General features: G+C 53.4%; 1 protein-coding gene and 1 long non-coding RNA gene across 2 annotated transcripts in view; one reads left to right on the top strand and one right to left on the bottom strand.

Annotated features, from left to right (window-relative positions):
- COL4A1 (collagen type IV alpha 1 chain) overlaps positions 1–13,354 on the top strand; it is a 133,609-nt gene extending 120,255 nt beyond the window's left edge. The window contains 9 exon segments of the mRNA XM_043892467.1: positions 426–498; positions 1,376–1,447; positions 2,677–2,805; positions 4,044–4,142; positions 5,037–5,249; positions 6,215–6,392; positions 9,804–9,918; positions 10,130–10,302; positions 11,960–13,354. Coding sequence (XP_043748402.1) covers positions 426–498; positions 1,376–1,447; positions 2,677–2,805; positions 4,044–4,142; positions 5,037–5,249; positions 6,215–6,392; positions 9,804–9,918; positions 10,130–10,302; positions 11,960–12,041 — 1,134 coding nt within the window. The 3' untranslated portion in view covers positions 12,042–13,354.
- LOC122687047 lies at positions 10,159–19,738 on the bottom strand. Its single transcript, XR_006339004.1, has 2 exons — positions 18,852–19,738; positions 10,159–10,716 (listed from the first exon to the last, which is right to left on the bottom strand). It is a non-coding gene; the product is annotated as an uncharacterized LOC122687047 (long non-coding RNA).
- Positions 19,739–20,024: the final 286 nt, after the last annotated feature.

The raw sequence follows: 20,024 nt of genomic DNA, 5'->3' as shown, positions 1-20,024 counted from the left end.
AAGTCAGTTCTAAAGAAAAATCACTATGGTTGAGTGTTGGGGGGAAGGTTTTCCAGGAAGGTTCTTTGGTGTTGAGATGTTGCCGCGACAGATGTTTAGGGAGTTTCGGTTCTGTTCACGGCATCGTGTTGTGTGGTGGGGACAGTGGGATGTCAGATTCACACCTGCTCCTGGAACTGACCACATGGATGGACAGCAGAAGGGACAGAGTGAATGAATGAGTGTTGCCATTTCCAGCATCCTGATTTAAGCACGCACAGAGGTTTTGTCGTTCTTCTTACATCTTTAATAAACCACGAGGCCCCATTTGTTCACAAAGCCACTTTCAGAACACAGAGGGGCTGTCTTGGCTTCCCCACTGCCGCCTACTTGAGAGACTTACGTCCCTTGAGCAGTTCCCGATTGATGTTCTCTTGTGTGTCTAGGGCATTGGCGGCTCTCCAGGAATCACAGGAGCCAAGGGTGATATGGGACTTCCAGGAGTTCCAGGGTTTCAAGGTAAGACGTAAGGCGATGCTGCTTGAAGACACGTTTCTCTGCCACTGGAGCTCCAACCCTGGCGCTGCCTGCTGATAGGTTGGCATGACCAGGACGAGATTCTGTCCTCTTCACATTAAAACACCCTTTCTGGATGGCAGCCCCATTCGTAGACTCTCACGCTTGGGTGTTTAAAGACATCCTGATTTCCTTCCTAAGAACCAGTGGATCCCTGGCACCTCGATGAGAAATCATGGGGGATTTGGGCCATTCATTAATTTTTTAAGCAAATATTTATTGGGTGTCTACCAGCTTCCGGGCAATGTGATTTTAACTGAAGAATCAGGTACATGTGAGTGAAAGGTGAATAAAACAAGTTCTCAGCTTGCAGGCATCTTGCGGTCTAATTGGGGACACGTGGGAACCGGATCGTTACCGAAAGCAGAGTCGCATGCCCCTCCGCTGGTTGTGACTGTTTTAGGGTTTGCTACGTGTTTGGAAAAATGTGTCTTCTGGGGTTTCAGAAAGGAGAGTTTCATCAAAAGTTTTATGTAGCTGAGTACAAGGAGTGCTCTTTTCTTCTAGGAGCGTAAATTGGAAACGTGCTCACTGTGTGTGTGTGTATGTGTACATGTGTGTGCATGTGTAAAGTATGCATGTGTGTTTGTAGGCATGTCTATGTATGTGTATGCAGTACACACGAGGGTGTGTGTAAATGTTTGTGTATATATGTATATACCGGGTTGGCTAAAAGTTCATTCAGGTTTTAATAAGGTTTTGTAGAATAAGCCTGAATGAACCTCTTGGCCAACCCGACACTTGCGTGTGTTCACACACATGTGCACACGGATATCTTTTGGAATTTTGTGCCAAGACGATATGTTCTACTTTCCTCCAGGTCAGAAAGGCCTCCCCGGCCTGCAGGGAGTTAAAGGTGACCAAGGAGACCAAGGCTTCCCGGGAACTAAAGGTAAGGGGATGTGGTCGTCAGGAAACAGCGACCAGCGACGCTCAGGCCGCTATTGGGGTTGTTGCTATGTGTGGCTAGTCTAGTGGACGTGTCTACCCGCGGTCTGTCCCGGAAGCCAGGTTGGTTCCATCTGTGTGTGAGGTCGATCCAGCACAGAGTGGGTGAGGGACTCAAGACTCACAGACTGTCACAGGCTCTGAGGGCAGACGGAAATCAGCTGTGAAAGCAAGGAGTGAAACCCGGCTTGCATGAGCAGGCTGGACAGCACGGAGCCCGTCATAGAAAAGGGCCTGCCCTGGCTTCTCCACGGGGAACAGGACACGCCCAGCGGCTCCAGAGATGCGGCTGGTCTGGGAAGGAGATGATCTCCATCCTGCCCTGGCCTCCATGGGCCAGAGCTCATTTCTAGGGCTGCGTTTCGTTTTGAAGACCATGTCTTGATAGAGGGAGTTAGTAACCATAATGCACAGAGATGTGGATGATTAGGGGAAAAAATAAACAGAGAAATGTGTGAGGAGTGAGAGAAGGGAGAGAGGGGAGGCTGTGGAAGACCTGAAACGCCTCATGATTGTGCTCCGTGTTTCAGGACCCGTTCAGGCAGCAGGAGGGTTACAGTCAGTTCAGTCGCTCAGTCATGTCTGACTCTTTGCGACCCCCTGGACTGCAGCACGCCGGGCCTCCCTGTCCATCACCAGCTCCCAGACTTTGCTCACACTCATGTCCATTGAGCCGGTGATGCCATCCAACCATCTCATCCTCTGTTGTCCCCTTCTCCCCCCCGCCATCAATCTTTCTCAACATCCATGAATAGTATGAAGAGGGTTATGTTCAGTCATCATTAAAAAATTAAGACCAGTGGCTCTGGTGTGCATTCAGGCGGGTTTCAGAAAAAAGATGAGGGCAAACATCCTAATTTCACGTGTCGGGGCTCCCCAGGTGGGAGGCGAGGCCCTCGGAGGGTTGAGCTTCATGGCAGGGAAGGTCTGTCAGGGCGTCCAGAGAGGAGTGGACAGTTGACACTGAGTCTCTTCCCGTCCCGAGGATGCAGGATTTTAGGTTAGATAATGGAGATGAGCAGATCCGTGTCTTGTGAGCGTCTGTTGACTTGTGTGTTTGATCGGGATTCTCCTTTTGAGAAGCACTGCCTTTGGTTGGGTTTCATGTCAGATGCCGTTTCTGCCCCGAGTGCTGACGGTGAAATTGACCTGTGGCCGCCTTGATTCCCACAGGTCTTCCCGGCCCCCCAGGTCCCCCAGGTCCATTCGACATCATCAAGGGGGAACCAGGGCTCCCTGGGCCTGAGGGCCCCGCAGGTCTGAAAGGGCTTCAGGGACCTCCAGGCCCGAAAGGACAGCAAGGTAAGAATAAGCTGGCTGGGCAGTCAAGGGGGCGTGGGGTCAGGAGGGGGCTGACGTGGGCGAGCTTTCCTCTTTACCCACGTGTCTCGGGTCAGTCTCTGGGTGGTGACTATGTAAACTCCTATTTGAAGATGACTTTCTTATCTTCCTTTAATGTATATCAAAACCACGTGAAGTTTTCAAAGGGGCCTAAAAAAGCCAGAAGGTCTTCCCTGGTGACTTGGTGGTAAAGAACCCGCCTGCCGACTCAGGCGATGCGAGTTCGATCCCTGGGTTTGGAAGTTCCCCTGGAGGAGGAAATGGCAACCCACTCCAGTACTCTTGCCTGGGAAATCCCGTGGACAGAGGAGCCTGCTGGGCTACAGTCCACGGGGTCGCAGAGTCAGGCGTGACTGGGTAACTGTGTACGTGCACACACATGAAAAAAGACCAGAATGAAGCACGGGGAAGCTGGGGGAACATACAGCTCAGCCTTGCTGTGCTCACTTAGAACGGCGTGGGTGAAGGCGGGGGAGAACCACCTCTCCCGGCCACGAGGTGGGGGGCGGCAGGGCGCAGTGGCCCAGAGTCACCCCGGAAATTGGTGCTCTCCACCGTGGCCCAGAGGCTCTGCCCGACTGGCCGGGATCTGTGCAAATCCTTACGATTCCAGACACTGTAACCTAGACGCTTTCTGCTTCTTGGAGCTAAGCAGTTCCCACTTTAAAAGCTATTGCGGAGGGGCGGGAATGGAAAATAAAGAAAAAGAATAACAGTTAGAGTAGAAAGTGAACATCACGGAGATTCCAGGTTCAATGCCCCGAGAAAGCAGTGTACACGTGCAAACAGAAGAACCACCCCGTCAATAAGTCTGAAGCTTGAACGTTATCTGAGTCACCAGAATAAGGCCGAGGGGGAAACACTTGAGAAAATGAAAAAGCATCAAATCTCCCCGAGCCCCCACGTGCCTGCTTTTCCCCAAACTGCCTGCCAAACAGTGACAACAGAAACAGGGAGAAGCCGGGAAGAACCCCCAGCTCCGTGATGAGCAGACCCCGTGCAGGGGGTCGGTCTGGCTGTGACCTCTGCGGCGTGCGCGTCACTCTTCGGGCTTCTGGAGAAAGTTTCCCGCCTGTAGTCCCAGGCCCTGTGCTGGCATCTGCGGAGGCCAGAGAAGTCATTTCCAAAGGGGAGGAGGAGGTGCAGCCCTTGGATGGCTCTCCACAAGCAGATCCTGACTTCTCTCTCCTCTCGCTCAGGTGTGACGGGGTCCGTGGGCTTACCTGGGCCCCCGGGTGAGCCCGGCTTCGACGGCGCCCCCGGCCAGAAGGGAGAGACCGGGCCCTTCGGCCCTCCTGGTAGGTGCGCTGTGCCTCCCAGCCCCACTGCCCCTTTGCTGCATCTTCCGGTTCGAAGCCTCAGGCCCGGGCACGCGAAAACCTGCAGAAGAACGCGTTTCTGGAAAGACTTCCAAAGGAGTCTGTTTCTTAGGAGAAACAGAATCTTACAGAGGGGCTGAGGGTTGTCATCACTTGTTTCTGGGTCAGGAGACAGATGTTGGTCAAAGCTCGGTGTCTTCCAGAGGTGGACGTGACAGAGAAGGCCGGTAGACGGCCCTGTACGTTTTCCTAAGGTCTGTGGCTCAAATCGCCATTGCAGCAGCGGGCAAGGGGGAGCAGATAATGACGCCGTGTTGGCCAGGAGGCCGCTGGCTGCTCCTGGTTCAGGTTGAGCTGCTTCCCGAGAGGCAGGACCTCGGAGGTCCCATCACGGCCGAGAAGCCGGAGGCCAAAGGTGCTGCTGAGTGCTCGGAGGGTCCAGCCCAGCAGGGGGCCCTGGGACAGACTTGCAGGCCACGTGGTCGCCCCCAGAGATGGGAGGACACCCTGCAAGGGAACTTCCTTCCTGCCCTGTTTCTGCAGGCGGCCTGGGGCCACTGAGGCTGGGAAGCTACCTTCAGAGGAGGTTGTTTTAAAAATTCTATGATAATCCTTGCCCACAGGAGCCCCCAGTGCTGTAAGAATACAGATCACGTCATTTATTCCTGTATCCATGTTTTCACGTATTCCATTTATCACGGAACTGAGCTCTTTGAGCTTCTCTTTGCCCCAAGCATGGTGCTTTTAACCTGTCCGGAGGTGGGATGCAGAGAGGGGTGGCCGAGGCTGCGGGTCGGAGGCGGTGGCTGTCGGTGGTCGTGCCGAGTCTCACCTGCACGTAACTAAGGAAGCGGCTTCTCTCCCGTCTTGCAGGTCCACGAGGCTTCCCGGGTCCGCCCGGCCCTGACGGGCTGCCGGGATCCATGGGTCCCCCGGGCACCCCATCCGTCGATCACGGCTTCCTCGTGACCCGGCACAGTCAGACAATAGACGACCCCCAGTGTCCTCCTGGGACCAAAATCCTCTACCACGGGTATTCTCTGCTCTACGTGCAAGGCAACGAGCGGGCGCACGGCCAGGACCTGGGTGAGGGCCCTACAGATGTGTGAGGCTGTTCCGCCCTGTGTCTCCGCTGCTGGGTGGTGCTGGGCTGCGTTCCTCTCCTGTCCTGTGGTTCGGGGTGTCACCAAGACCTAGTGAAGGGGAAGAGCCCTGTTTCCCTCCATCCTTACCAAATGGCCATCCATTCAAAGGCCACCAGATTACTAATGGGGAGCCAGGCAATTGTAAAGGCTGACTCTCTAAAAAAGTTTAATAGAACTTTTGACCTCTTCCTCAAGTGATCAGATAGGATCAAGATTTCTGGAGTAAACACTCTATAGTTTGCATTATTCATCATAAAACAGAGCAGCTTTACTGTTGCTCTTTTTAAAAAATGTCCACGTTATCCTGCCCAAAATTCCTTTGCATATTCTAATCTCTGTCCTGTAAGTTTAGATGGACAGAGGATGGCGTGTTTGTCATCATTTTCTTAGTCCCCTCCAGATCTGCTCCTCCAAATTATATTTTAATGTTGTGCACCTACCTCTAACTTTCACGGAGGTTGGGAACATGTAGAAAGACGGCTCTGCGTTTCATCAGAAACGTTGTTCAGTGAGTTACTCGGCTGTTGTAGAAGGAGCTGCACATTAAATTCCTTCTGGAGTTCAGTCCAGGAAAAGGTTTCTCTCTCCTGATGAACCATCTTGCTTCCATTCAGCAAAACGTCCTGCAAATTCTTGATAGTCTCCTATTGGCTTTTAATTTAACGCTCGTTTCCAGTCGTACTAGTGTGTTTATTTAGCTGTGTTTGTTTCCTCCTTTCTGTAATTTCAAACGCCTCTATTTCCATCTTAACGGAGGTATCGGGTGGATGTCTGCCTTTAATTTCAAGCGTGTTTGTTTCCATCTTCACGCGTGTGGTGCGTGGATGTGTGTCTGTGCTGGCGGGCCCTGGCAGCCTGCAGCGCGGCGGGCGGTCAGTGGTAAGCCGAGGCCCCCTCCCCGCGCAGGCACGGCGGGCAGCTGCCTGCGGAAGTTCAGCACCATGCCCTTCCTCTTCTGTAACATCAACAATGTCTGCAACTTCGCCTCCCGCAACGACTACTCGTACTGGCTGTCCACCCCGGAGCCCATGCCCATGTCCATGGCGCCCATCACCGGGGACAACATCCGGCCCTTCATCAGCAGGTGAGTCCAGCCCGTCGCAGCAGACGCACCACCGAGGAAGGAGGGCCACCTGTCCTCAGGGCCGAGGTTATTCCTGTGTTTTTCCGTTTTCCCCCCAAACATTGAATTCATTGCCATTCTGTTTACTGATTGTGATACCCGAGCTTTGTGATAGAAATTAGCCATGCAGAGGACTGGCTGTCAAAGTCCGTTATCCTCTCACAAATTTTAATGCAAACCCTGGGTGAGATGGAACACGTACCTCGTGTGACTCGCGGGGGTGAGCACCTTGCCCACCGTGAGCAAGCAGTGTCTCTGGAATTCCCACAAATGTGGGAATATCTTCGCTGCTTTCTTCTTTCTTAAATAAATCTCTCTGTGAGGAGTCTCTTAAGATATATATATTTTGGAATCACTCCCCACCCCTATGAAATTTTAAAAAAATAATTTATTTTTGATCGTAGTAAAATACACATAATGTGAAATTTACCATCGTGACCATTTTAAAGTGTGCAGCTCAGTGGCCCTTAATGTTGGAACTCAACTATGGGTGTGAGGGAATCCTCAAGAAATTGTAACACCTCGGACATAGAGTATGTCTGTGCCATATACATAAGAAGACTATACTGATATATTGTGTCCATTAGAACATGTGTATGTTCTAAGAATTTTCTTATTCTCCCCCACTACACCAGTTTTTGCACCCTGAAGGTAATATTGTCCCCACTGAGAATGCATATGTTTGAGTGACTTCCCAAATTAAGTGCTTTCCACACTAATTAATGTCTGGGGTATGTTTTCAAGCCCCCCAGAATCTGCCTGGTAGGAAATAAAATGGGAAATTGGAATTATTATGACCGAAAAGTACACAGTTGTCTTATCTTTGCTTCTTTCCTTCTAATTAAAAAGTTGCTTCCTTAGCTACACTCAGAAGTAATAGAACAGAGGCAAATGTATGAATTTGTTTCACTGAGAAGCTAGTCTTCTACACAAGAAGATAATGGAGGATAAAAAGAATGACAAGGCGGGACAAGTTTGCCTTAGCAGAGTGAGAAGGAGAAAGAACATAAGCTTTTCTGTGTTTCTTTTAGGGAAGTAGCAGCTTCTGAACAGGAGGAAAGATGTAACAGTGCTGGCTGAGGGGTGTCTGCAGCCAGAAGTGGGGGCTGGGTGCGTGGTGACTGCCTGGTCCCCAGATGGTCACTGCGGGCTTCAAGGGGGCCAGCCAGTTACAGGGTCTGAGGCTCCATCACATGGAAGGCTGGTCCAGATCAGTCTTCTTAAAAAGAACCTACCATGTGGACCTGGAGCAGAAAGGCTGGGAGATGCCTATGAGAAAAGTCAGGTTTTTGAAGGCCTTACATCCAACCGCTTTCTTTTGAGCCGTAAGAAAACTCACCTCCTGGACCTTAAAATGGGAGCTTCCCGAAAGGCCCCTCTCCAAACGCAGAGTCCTTCTGCGTGTCGGGGGTGCCTGTGGGCTGTTCTGCATCGAGACGTTTCTTGCTCAGAACTGTCTCAGGTTCACGAGAACGAGAACTAACCACCTTTGTATTTCTGTTTAGCTTTCCGTGGACTACAGGTAGATCGTGATTCTCATTTTTGTTTCCTATTTACCGTCTTGGCAAACTTGACACTGACTTGGTTTGGCTGGGACGCGGGGGCTCTGAGATGGGTTAGGACGTCCCGGAAACCGGTCCGGGAGTCGACTGGGCCTGGGACTTGCTCTTCCCTGTGGGCCTGTCACCACGAGCTGTTTAAATGCCCCAGTGCCACCCGTTTCAGGGTGTTCACAGCTCCCTGTTAGCTGACCCACAGGCTCTGGGCCTGAAGAGACCTCAAAAGTCACATCCTTCACATCACCACTCTGAAAGCGCGTGTATCTGCCTCCCCTCTTGTGATCACGCCACCTGTTCCTCCAGGGCACCCAGCGCCCATGTCACTTTAACCTGGCAGTTTCTGATGACCTCTCAAAACTCACAAGTTCTTTCCAAGGCCTTTCCTTTGGGGACGTCCTAAAGCTTAATTGTAGAAAATTAACAACACAAAATCTTTCCTCTCCAGCAGAAAGAGTAGCAAGTTTTCTGCTGTCATCCTGCCTCAATTTTCCAAGTACTTTCTGACTTTCTGCAGATGTGAGGCATCAAAAACTGTGGATTGTTTAATTGCTCTAGAGGACAGACCACTGGTCTGAGAGCAAGAACTGAGCTCTAATTCTGCCTTATGCACGCACTAGCTGTGGTCTCAGATTCTCATGAGTAATGCGGAGAATGAGACTGTATGAATTTCAAGGGATGACGCGGCTCGTTAAACCTGCGATGCTCTGTCCCATAACACCCACCTGACGGGGTCGAGACCACATCTCTGCAGCAGCTTGACTCCGCCAGCGCAGCAAAGGCCGACATGAGTCACCTTCCCCTGTGCTGTGTGTCTGCTCCCGGGCCTGGCAGGCAGATGGTGGCAGATGTGAAAGGCCAATTTCAGTAACTGTTGTTTAATTGAGCCCTTTAATTCATCTGCATTTGTGTGAATAAAATCGAAGTAGCACAACACATACGCAGACTCACACATCCGGGAAAACGGAGTGACTCATTCAGGCCTGTTCCCACTTCTCATCTATTTTTGTGCAAATGTTCCAGCCTAGCTAGGTGTGTTATTAGTTAGCATCATTTGTAGTCATCTATCAGCATTGTTAGCCCCATGTTCATTTGTGACGTGAATGTAGTTACTGCTATTGTTCATTTATTTCTTTAACAAACCGTGATCCCGCCATCAGAGGGTCCCTTAGTATAGCAGGAGCCAGTCAGAACATTCTGGGTCCAGCCCCGGGCAGGTCTCCTCAGTGGTCTGTTGGCTCCAGATCTGGATGGTCTCTGGAAGGAGGCACATGTGGACCGCCGGCCCTGGGTTCATTGTTTTTCTCAGTTACTGTAATTCAGCAAATGTTCTTACATTGAAGATGATTCAGGGCTTAAAATAGATGGCCATGTTCCAGAAGCACTGGCCCTTGAACTGCACCATCTCCTTTTTCTTGAGCATTCCGTGTTTGCTGAGGTCCGTGCTCATCGCTGAAACGCCGGAGGATGCTGCGGTACTCAGAGGAGACACAGATGTCTCCTGCGGCCCAGCTACCCCGGGAGACAGGCCCTCTTACAACCTGGCTCCGGGTTGCCTTCCCCTTATAACAGAGCAGGTGGAGAGATGACAAGTCTTGAGTGTGGCTGGGAGTTTAATATTTTAACACCGAGGCAACTGTATCAAACCAGTGAGAGGCCCTGGGCCTCAGAGTCCAAGCAAGGGCACCTGCTCCCTTTGATAAGATGTCACTGGACCGGCAAGGCTGGGGGCAGGGCTGGAGAGCGGGTGCTGGGGAGGGGTGAGCAGGTGGGGCTCCTTGCGCCAACTGAGGGTCTTGGCTCCGCTTCCCCGCAGGTGTGCTGTGTGTGAGGCTCCGGCCATGGTTATGGCCGTGCACAGCCAGACCATCCAGATTCCGCAGTGCCCCACCGGCTGGTCCTCGCTCTGGATCGGCTACTCCTTCGTGATGGTGAGTGTTTGCCCCAGAGCCACACCTATCACCTCCCCACCTCTCCTCTCTGGCTCCCGCCCTCACTGCTGGGACGCCCTGCAAAGCGTCCCCAGGGGCCTGGCCACGGGGAGGTGTGGGTGCCCGTGTGTGTCCGCAGGAGGCAGAAGGGGCGGCTCTGCAGAGAGGAGCACCCCGATCCCCGCTGACTCATGGTCCCCTTTCCCCGCAGCACACCAGCGCCGGGGCTGAAGGCTCTGGCCAGGCCCTCGCCTCCCCCGGCTCGTGTCTGGAGGAGTTCAGGAGCGCCCCCTTCATCGAGTGCCACGGCCGCGGAACTTGCAATTACTACGCCAACGCTTACAGCTTTTGGCTCGCCACGATAGAGCGGAGCGAGATGTTCAAGTAAGTGGCTCTGGCCCCGCCCCCTCAGTGACTTTTCTTTTCAATCAGCCCTGATCCACACCCATGACCCATGCAGAGTCCCAGAGACGGTTCTGCCACAGTCCTTAGGGACAGTCCTTCTTCCACGTGGAAGAAGGAATCTGTGAGTCTGTTCTATGTGGGTGAATAACCAAGACCGTTTTCAAAGGTGGAGCTCATGTGACAGGCTTCATTCCTTCATTGCTGAAGAAGCATGAAAGAGGAAAGGTTGTTTTCCCAAGTGAATCCACAGCAGCATCATTAAAACAACTCAAATCGTTTTAGACGTGGTACCTTTGATCCGCAGAGAGTGAGCGAATAGCCTTGGTTTTCACGGTGTCTATAAGGCTGAACTGGACATATGTGTAGTGAGTCGCCAGTAACTGTTTTTTAGGCCTGCACAGAGGAAAATTAATTTCAGCACAAATTGCAGCCAAAATAGATAGGGAGGGGCTTGTCTTTCTTTTCCTCTAACAAAATTTCCCCTTTAAAACGATGGTCTCGAGTGGCCACTGACCTCGAAGTCAGCCTGGAGAGGGGCCCAGTCCATCCTGGACATAAAGAGGCGTCTATGCTGTTCTTAGTATCTGCTGGAGCTGCCACGGGACGCCGAGGGGTCTGAACAATTACTTACTGTTCTTTACCCCAAATAAGGACGTCTCAGCCTTGGAAATAAGCGCTTCTGTCTTTACCTTTTTGGAGAGTATTCTGCAGACCTCTGCTGTAACCCTGCCTCTTTCTAGCTTAGATCATAAGGGTGAAGAGGCATCTTCACTATTTGTAAATTTCCAAGCATCAGAAAAGAGCCAGGGGCCTTTCTCGTAGCTCACAGGACACTTTCTAGGCCGCTGGGAGCTTGTCGTCAGCTCTGACTTGACCGTTAGCTGCTGAGATGAGCACCAGCTCCTGAGGCTGCCCGGTATAGGGTAAATAGGTAACAGTGGGGTTTTTTTTTCCCCCTAAACCAGCAGCCTGGTACAATTAATTCAAATGTCTTCTTAAACAAGACTAGGTGAGGTCCCATGCATTTAAATAATTTGGGGGCACTAGGATTTTCACCAACTTTGCTAGTGTAAACCATCTCAATTTTCAGACAAGGCACTCTTATCATACAGGCTTTCCTGGTGATTCAGACGGTAAAGAATCCGCCTGCAATTCGGGAGAGCTGGGATCGATCCCTGGGTTGGGAAGATCCCCTGGGGAAGGGAAAGGCTACCCACTGCAGTATCCTGGCCTGGAGAATCCCATGGACTGTATAGTCCATGGGGTCGCAAAGAGTTGGACACGCCCTTCGGATGTGTGTGTGTGAAGTGTTCCAGAGAAGAGTATCTTTTTAGTCTGGGGGTGTTTATAATCGAGTTGAGAAAGCAGAAGTTTGATGCTGGCATTTGAGGAGGTGGTGGGGCGGGGGTGAGGAGGGGTGGGGGTCTGTGGTGGGCAGTGGCTGAGACTTTGGGCTCAGACCGACCTGGGTGGCTCTAGGCATGTTCTCACGCCCTGGGAATGGGATGCAGGTGATAACTCGCAGGCGTTGCCGGGGCCGCGGGATGTGCCCACAGGCAGGGCGGGGGCTGGTCCCCGGGGGTCTCCGGCGGCAGGCAGGCCCGTGCGGTGACCCAGCCTGCGTGCTGCGTTTCAGGAAGCCCACGCCGTCCACGCTGAAGGCCGGGGAGCTGCGCACCCACGTCAGCCGCTGCCAAGTATGCATGCGGAGGACATAGCCGAGCCGGCCCGCAGCTGCGTCACAACATGGTGCTACCCCTCCTCCCCCTCCTCCTCCTCCTAACCGCAACGAGCTCTAGAAATATAGCCCGTGTACCTCACTGTCCATACGAAAACCGTAAGGTGCCTGATAGGGACCTGCCAGACTAACACCCCCTGCTTCGTTGGCCTCTGCTGCTGAAGGACGGCCACGTCCACGACGAGCTGCCTGTAGAGAAGCCCCCGGGGCGCTCCCGATGCAATAAAGAGCATGTCTGTCCTGAGTCCGTGCGCTCCTGTGTGACGCGAGACCCACCAGGAAACCAAAGGGTGCTAGGAGGGGTGGGGGCCTTCCATCCTGGGGGCGGCCCCTGGGCCTTCCCGTGTCCTGACAGATCCGTTCCACCCCCAGATGCGTGGTCTGCTGAGGTCACTGTCAAGCGGTCTCAGAATGCAGGTTCCCGTGGTCTGTCCAAGTACTAGCCGCGTGGAGCCGACGGCCGGGCCCTCCCGGTGGAAGGACGGGCCGGCAGCCCCTTCCGACCGCCCCCTCCCTCCAAAGAAAAATGTCAGTCTCTGTGCTCCGTGAGGTACTATGCAGCTGCTCTTGCAGAAATCACGGATTTCCTGTGGAATCAAGGTGGTCCCCAAAGTAGGCAGAAAGGAAATATATATATATTTTAGTAATTTATATAGATGTCAGCAATTAGGCAGGTCAAGCTGTAGTTTCATTTCCACTGTTAAAATAAAGCTTTCATAGTTTCTTCCTTTAAAAGCCTGTGTTGTCCTTTAACAGAGATTTTTTAAGCACTAGGGTATTGAATGTGAAACACCAGTTTTCATTGTTCACCTCGAAACCAAAAGTTGTGTATTGCCAAAGCCAAACCCAGGTTCACGGACGTGATGTCTGTTACAGGGAGACATGTCCTTTGAGCTTCTTGTTTTTCTTCTGTATGAAATATCTTCAGGGTTTTAAACACTAATCACAAACTGAATGACTTGACTTCAAAAGCAACAACCTTGAAAGGCCTTCATCTTAGGAGCACCCGCGTTCTGCGGCCTGGTGTGAGAAGCAGCTCTGTCCAAGCAGAATATCAGTGTCGTCACCTGTAGGCACATTCAGGCACTTCCTTGGGTTCTCGTGAGCTGTGTTCAGACTTCAGCAGGGGAGCAAATGGATTGCAGGGGAGCAGAATTGGACCACTGTGCCTGAAATGACATTTCACTCCAAGTCTCCAAAACGTTTTTAAGACTACTAAGGCCTTCTGTGTAATTCCTTTAAATGTGTATTTCTTAAAAATTCAAATTTGTAATAAAACTATTTGTATAAAAATTAAGCTTTTATTAATTTGTTGCTAGTTTTGCCACAGAAACCTCAAAGGAAGGTTTACTGCACAAGCCACTAATAAATTTGTAAGCTTTGCATACCTTAGATCATATTTATTTTGTAGTTCTTCCAAATGAGTCAAGGACTGGGTGTCATTTACAGAAATTACTACAAAGGAAAAAAAGTATGGTCTTCTCCTTAATCTCTCCTCCCTTCTCTCCCATCTGTCCATCTAGGCAGCCATCACCCATCCACCCACCCACCCATCCTTCCACCCATCCTCCCATCCTTCCATCCATCCTCCCATCCACCCACCCATCCTTCCATCCATCCTTCGATCCACCCACCCATCCTTCCATCCATCCTCCCATCCTACCATCCATCCTCCCATCCCTCCTCCCATCCACCCATCCATCCACCCATCCATCCTCCCATCCATCCTCCCATCCATCCTCCCATCCTTCCATCCATCCTCCCATTCTCCCATCCATCCTCCCATCCATCCTCCCATCCACCCACCCATCCTTCCATCCCTCCTCCCATCCATCCACCCATCCTTCCCTCTATCCTCCCATCCATCCTCCCATCCTCCCATCCATCCTCCCATCCTCCCATCCATCCTCCCATCCTTCCATCCATCCTCCCATCCACCCATCCCTCCTCCCATCCACCCATCCATCCACCCACCCATCCATCCTCCCATCCATCCTCCCATCCTCCCATCCATCCTCCCATCCTCCTATCCATCCTCCCATCCTCCCATCCATCCTCCCATCCTCCCATCCATCCTCCCATCCATCCTCCCATCCTCCCATCCCTCCTCCCATCCACCCATCCATCCACCCACCCATCCATCCTCCCATCCATCCTCCCATCCTCCCATCCATCCTCCCATCCATCCTCCCATCCTCCCATCCATCCTCCCATCCTCCCATCCATCCTCCCATCCATCCTCCCATCCATCCTCCCATCCTCCCATCCATCCTCCCATCCTTCCATCCCTCCTCCCATCCCTCCTCCCATCCACCCATCCATCCACCCACCCATCCATCCTCCCATCCATCCTCCCATCCATCCTCCCATCCATCCTCCCATCCTCCCATCCATTCTCCCATCCTCCCATCCCTCCTCCCATCCACCCATCCATCCACCCACCCATCCATCCTCCCACCATCCTCCCATCCATCCTCCCATCCTCCCATCCATCCTCCCATCCACCCACCCTGTCCATTCATCCATCCATCCTTCTCTGCATCCACCCATTCACCCTTCCATCACCCACGTCCTCATTCATATACCGTGTGCCTCCTGTTTACCAGAACCCAGGTTAGGTACAGGATAAATGAAAGTGAATAATATGAAGCCCTTAAAAAATGTTCTGTTAAAAAAAAACCTCACTGTGGAAGGAACCTGTCACTTGTCAAGTGTGTGAATTGAGGTTATAGATCTGAAAACTATAGTCTTACAATAGGTGGGAGTCGCGTTGAGGGTTGGGTTACAATTGAGGATCCTGAGAGTTGCCTGGAAGATGTTTCCATGAGGGATGAGATGAAGTGAGAAGTGTGCACTCTGAGCTTTGGGTCCAGGTTCATCTCCCATCCAGGCTGCAGGCGAGGCGGGGGGCGGTGTCAGCGCACAGACCCTCCTGGGAAGAGTGCGAGGGTCCCTTCCTCACTCTCTGAATCTTCCTGTCACTCCTTGTTCTAGGTCATTCTGAGGATACATCTCTGTTTGGCCTCCTTTTGACTTGCATGAGAACTTTCCCTGAGCTCAATTCACACGATGCAGAGAAAGCGTTCAGTTTGATTAGATCTGAGGTGATTGCTCTGCGGTATTAGAAGGTGTTCCCCGGGTCCCTTTTGAGTACATGGGATTGTGTGACAGTCAGGCCCCAGTCCTCTCATCCTCGTCAGCCTTCCAGACTTAAGGTGTTTTCAGGCAGTGCGTAAGTAGCGCTTTATCCTTTCCACCACTTTAGTTGTATCCGTCTGATTCCTCAGCCTCCCTGTTGGTTCGTTAGGAGGCAGTGACGCACCCTGAGAAGGTGATCGTCAAGCGTTTGTGAAACCTGCTCTTGTTTCTTCAGATGCTCTCCTGAACCCCTGGGAGGGGCTGTGGTGTAACCCACATCTCCTGACAAGGTAAGATGTACACACAGGAAATACTGGATCGTTAGGGGCTGCAGGACACCCGGTTTGCAATGATCGTCAAGCTCTGCAATCCACTCTTCTGCTTCCAAGCCACACCCCATCATCCACCATGCCATCATCCTTCATGCCGGAGACCTGAGACTCTTCCCTTTAGGACATGGAGAGAAATGTTTCTCCAGCCTGTTTTTTCTGAAAGTGAGTTTTCCTGTCTTGAGAGAGCGTTCTCTTCCTGCAGGCCGAGCAGGCGTCTCCCGGCTCTGAGATGCAGACACGGCCCACTGGTCCAGCAGAGCCTCCACGTTCGTCAGAACAGGTGTGAAGATGCTGAGGCCAGGTTACCTGGTTTCCTCTGGGGTTGCCATGGTGCCTCGCCCTGCAGGGTGTCCTTGCCCCTCCACACTCGCCTGGCGAGATGGGAAGGAGCAGGGCGGCCACTCAAGCGGCCTGCCTTGACCCAAAGCCTCTGGGCCACCCATCTCAAGGCCGAAGTCTCCTTGGTACTCAGGGCATCTCACGTTTGCTTGTAACTGGAGGCTTCCCATGTGGCGCTAGTGGTAAAGAACCCACAGGCCAATGCAGGAGACATGAGAGATGGGGGTTCCATCCCTTGATCGGAAAGATCCCCTGGAGGAGGGCATGGCAGCCCACTCCAATATTCTTGCCTGGAGAATCCCCTGGACAGAGGATTCAGGCAGGCTATGGTCCATGGGGTCGCAAAGGGTGGGACCCGACCGTAGCAACCTTGCATGTAGGGCTTGTTTAAAGCTTAGCGTTTGTTCCGCAAGTTGAAAAGGCAGCCTTGGGCCAGGGAAACCATTTCCTAGCCCACTTTGGAGCTGGCAGGGAGCAGGGGAGACCTGCCTCCCTGCGGGGCGACCAGCTCCTGCTGGCGGGTGGGGGGGGGGCTCCCCTGGGTCTGGGTCACCTGTGGGCCCGCCAGGCTGCAGGCGTGGCAGGGAGGGGGCCGTTTCTGGGCTCTGAATCACTGGCAGCCTCCGCGTGGGGGGCATTTCCTCTCATTAACGCCCAGGCTGTACTTCCTAAGCTCACGCCCGCGCGCGCGCCCTGTCCTCATTTACCCGCCAGAAATAGCTGCGCCTCCTCGGGGGCTCTGCACCCCAGGCAGCACATCTGATGCTGCCCACCCCCGCGCCCCCCCGGGGGCCGCGAGCCGAGCTGAGTCACAGTGAAACTGAGTCACTCGGCCGCCGTCAGGAAAGGCCTGTTTTAGACTCGCAGTTTTCAGCGGAGTCGGTGACTTCTGAAGTTCAGTTCTGTATTTTATCATCCCTGTCCTGGATGGTCCCTGCTAGCTTGGAGCAGACGTGTTTCCCACGGTGATTTATTTCTCTGATGCAAATGGGAAAATTCTGCAGAATGTTTTGAAGCAGGCCTTGCTAGCCAATTCAGGCAGACGGTATGTATTTACCAACCAGCTCTCTCACAAATAAAGAATTGTGAGGCGTTTCCGCAATGCTGGAGAGGTGGAGAGATGGCTTCGACCCCTGGGTCGGGAAGATCCCCTGGAGGAGGAAATGGCCACCCAACCAGCATTCTTTCCTGGAGAATCCCCGTGGATGCAGGAGCCAGCGGAGCTACAGTCCGTGGGGTCACAAAGACCCGGGCACGGCTGAGCACGTCTGCGTGGATTTTCACAAGATGGAGAGAGACTCCCGGGCAGACGGCAGAGGGCGCCCCACGGTGCAGGGGGTGGCAGTCTTCTGTGATAGCAGCCAGGACAGACCGAGACCCTGGTGACACGGCCCGGAGGAAGTCACAGATTGAAGTCCACAACAAAAGACCACTGCAGGGGTTGCTAGGCTACGCAGCAGTGGGTGTGAACATGGGCGCAGAAACAGCTGGTGGTCTTTTTCCTTACCTGCTGTAACATCCTCACCTGACACAGTGTTAAAGATCAACCCTGCAACCCTAACAGGAAAGCGCGTGCATGCTCAGTCACGTCAGTGGTGTCCGACTCTCTGTGACCCCATGGACTGTGGCCCACCAGGCTCCTCTGGTCATGGGGTTCTCCAGGCAAGAATACTGGAGTGGGTTGCCATGCCCTCCTCCGGGGGATCTTCCCGACCCAGAGATCGATCCCGGGGCTCCTGCATCGCAGGCAGATTCCTTACTACTAGTCACACCTGGGAAGTCCCTTCAGGAGGTCAAGTCCCTATAGCTACTGGGGGGCCCTCCCCCATGTTCCCTCTGTCATGAGGCTGAGTCCATCCCTGCCCCCGAGAACTCGCTTCCTCCCCGGACTAGACGCTTCATGGGACCATGCAGGACCTCCACTTCAGTGGGTGCGCCTCCCTTTTTGGTGGGATTGGTCCCGCTCTGCATGGAGGACTCAGGGGGCCCCAGCTGCTCTGCTCCCTCCCCTCCTGACCTTCGCCAGGAGGAGAGGTGACTCAGGGGGCCGCCCGTCAGGGGTGCTGACCACGTGGAGCAGACTGAACCCGGCCGGCTGACCCACGACGGAGCAGAAACTCTCAGGCCCCCCTGGGCCCGTGAGTGTGAGAAGCAGTTCATAGAAACTGCTGAGATTTTTAGAATCCTTTTCTTCCGCAGCATGGACTGACCGACACATAATCTTTGTGCACAGAAAGGAGTCCTTGCGAGCCTGTTCTGTACGGAGGAGGTCAGGACGGCAAAGTGTGCGTTCAGCTCTCGGGGGAGGGGTGTTAGGACGGGGGGCCTGGTGCAGAACTTGGGGGCCGGCTCCAAGTTCAAGTGCTCCCCAGAGAAGGCGAGAAATCCAGGGCAGAGTTTTCTCCTTCAAGCTGCTAAAAATAACAACAACAACAACAACACACACACACACACACACACACACCGCTTGCATCTTCTTGAGCCTTTCTTTCAGAAAGAGCCCTTGAGAGCATCGCTGTGGTGTCCTGTGGGTGGTGGGTGCCTTATTAATAGTAATCATCTTTCCCTGCATTGCTCTGCCTTTCAATCATCCCATCGGATCTCCCGCTTTGAAGTGGGGTCTTGTAAGCAAATCGACAGCATCACTGGCCCTGCTATCGTGAAAGCTGTGAGCGGATGAGCTCGGCTCCTGGACCAGGCAGGGTGACCGCACTGACCCCGGGCGCCCGGGGGCGAGGCCAGGTCAGACGCGCGTTCTCCACACACTCAGCTGCCCCAGTGGCAACGACAGGCATTTTCCTGGATTCCCGGAGGCGAAATCTGCTCCATGGAAAGGCAGGGAGCAGGATGCCTTCCCAGGTTCCCGGAGGTGGACTCTGAGCGACTTCTGTCCGCCGCAGGCTCTCCTTGAGGCCCTGGAGTGGGTGTCACCCCCTGGAAGGCCCCCCACGCCGCGGCCACCTCCCTGAGCAAACACATACCGCCTGGGGTGGGTGCACGTGGGTTTCCATCCTTTCAAGCCTGACTCTGAGGCCTGGGGAGCACACACAGGGGTTTGAACTGCAGACACCACGGAATGAAAGCTGGCAGAGGACTTGTGTTTCAAGACGGTTTCAGTGAGTCTGTTTCTCGGAACTCACGAAGGAAAGCGCTGTCTTGGGCAGACAGTCGGGAACGGCTCACAAAGGCCCGGGTGAGGCTCAGCCTGACGACACCAGCAACGAACCTCGTCTTTGATACAAGTTCTGCCCGCAGCAGAGAGCTCCCAGCTTCCACTGTGGGCGCCGGGAGAACCCTTTCCTTCTTTCTCTGCTCCGGCGTCCCTCCTGGCTGCCCTGCTCCTCTGTGCTGCCGTTGTGAGACCGTCTGCCCGGGGAGGGGGGTGCAGACGGGATGGCGGGGTCCCCTGGCTCAGCTGGGCATGCCTGGGGCCCACCAGCAACTTCTTGTCAAGTTGGAGCTGGTCAAGCTGAAGAGGCACCGTCAGCCTTTAACAGCAGACCTTGGGGGTTTCCCTGGCGGCCTAGCGGTTAAGGCTTTGCCTGGTGGTCCAGCGGTTAAGACTTCTCCTGGCGGCCCAGTGGTTAAGACTGCCCTCCAGTGCAGGCGTGGGTTTGATCTCTGGTCGGGGAGCTCAGATCCCACATTCCTTTTGGCCAAACCACCAAAAACATGAAACAGAAGCAATATTGTAACAAATTCAGTGACTTAAAAAAAAAAAAAAGGTCCACATTTAAAAAAAAAAATAGTGGATTACATTAAAAAAAGAAACAACAACAAAAAACCCAGCAGCCTTTTGTCTGAGATTCTAACTAGCAAGCAACGTCAGCTGTCTCCAAGAAAGGCCTTCCCACCTCCTGCCAGAACCAGCCGGAGTCCTGGGGCCTCCGCCAGCCAAAGGCTCCCAAGACGGCGTCCAGCGCCGGGCTCTCTGTCGCCTGCATTTACAGACTCTTTCCCAGAAAAGCTCCTGCAGTTTCTACTGAAGCCTTTTTTCCCCTCACAGACCCAACCGTGTGACGGTGGGCTGCGCCAGGGTGGGCGTCCAAGGCCAGCCTCCCTGCAGAATCCTGTGACCAGGCCTTCAGTTTCTCGGAAAACGCGGTCTCCCGGGAGTCTCGGCGGCCTGGGGGGACGGGTGCCCCCTTCCCAGC

Source organism: Cervus elaphus, chromosome 30 (genome assembly GCF_910594005.1).
Source record: "Cervus elaphus chromosome 30, mCerEla1.1, whole genome shotgun sequence".
Classification (NCBI taxonomy): Eukaryota; Metazoa; Chordata; class Mammalia; order Artiodactyla; family Cervidae; genus Cervus; species Cervus elaphus.
This window is presented reverse-complemented; position numbering and strand designations above follow the sequence as displayed.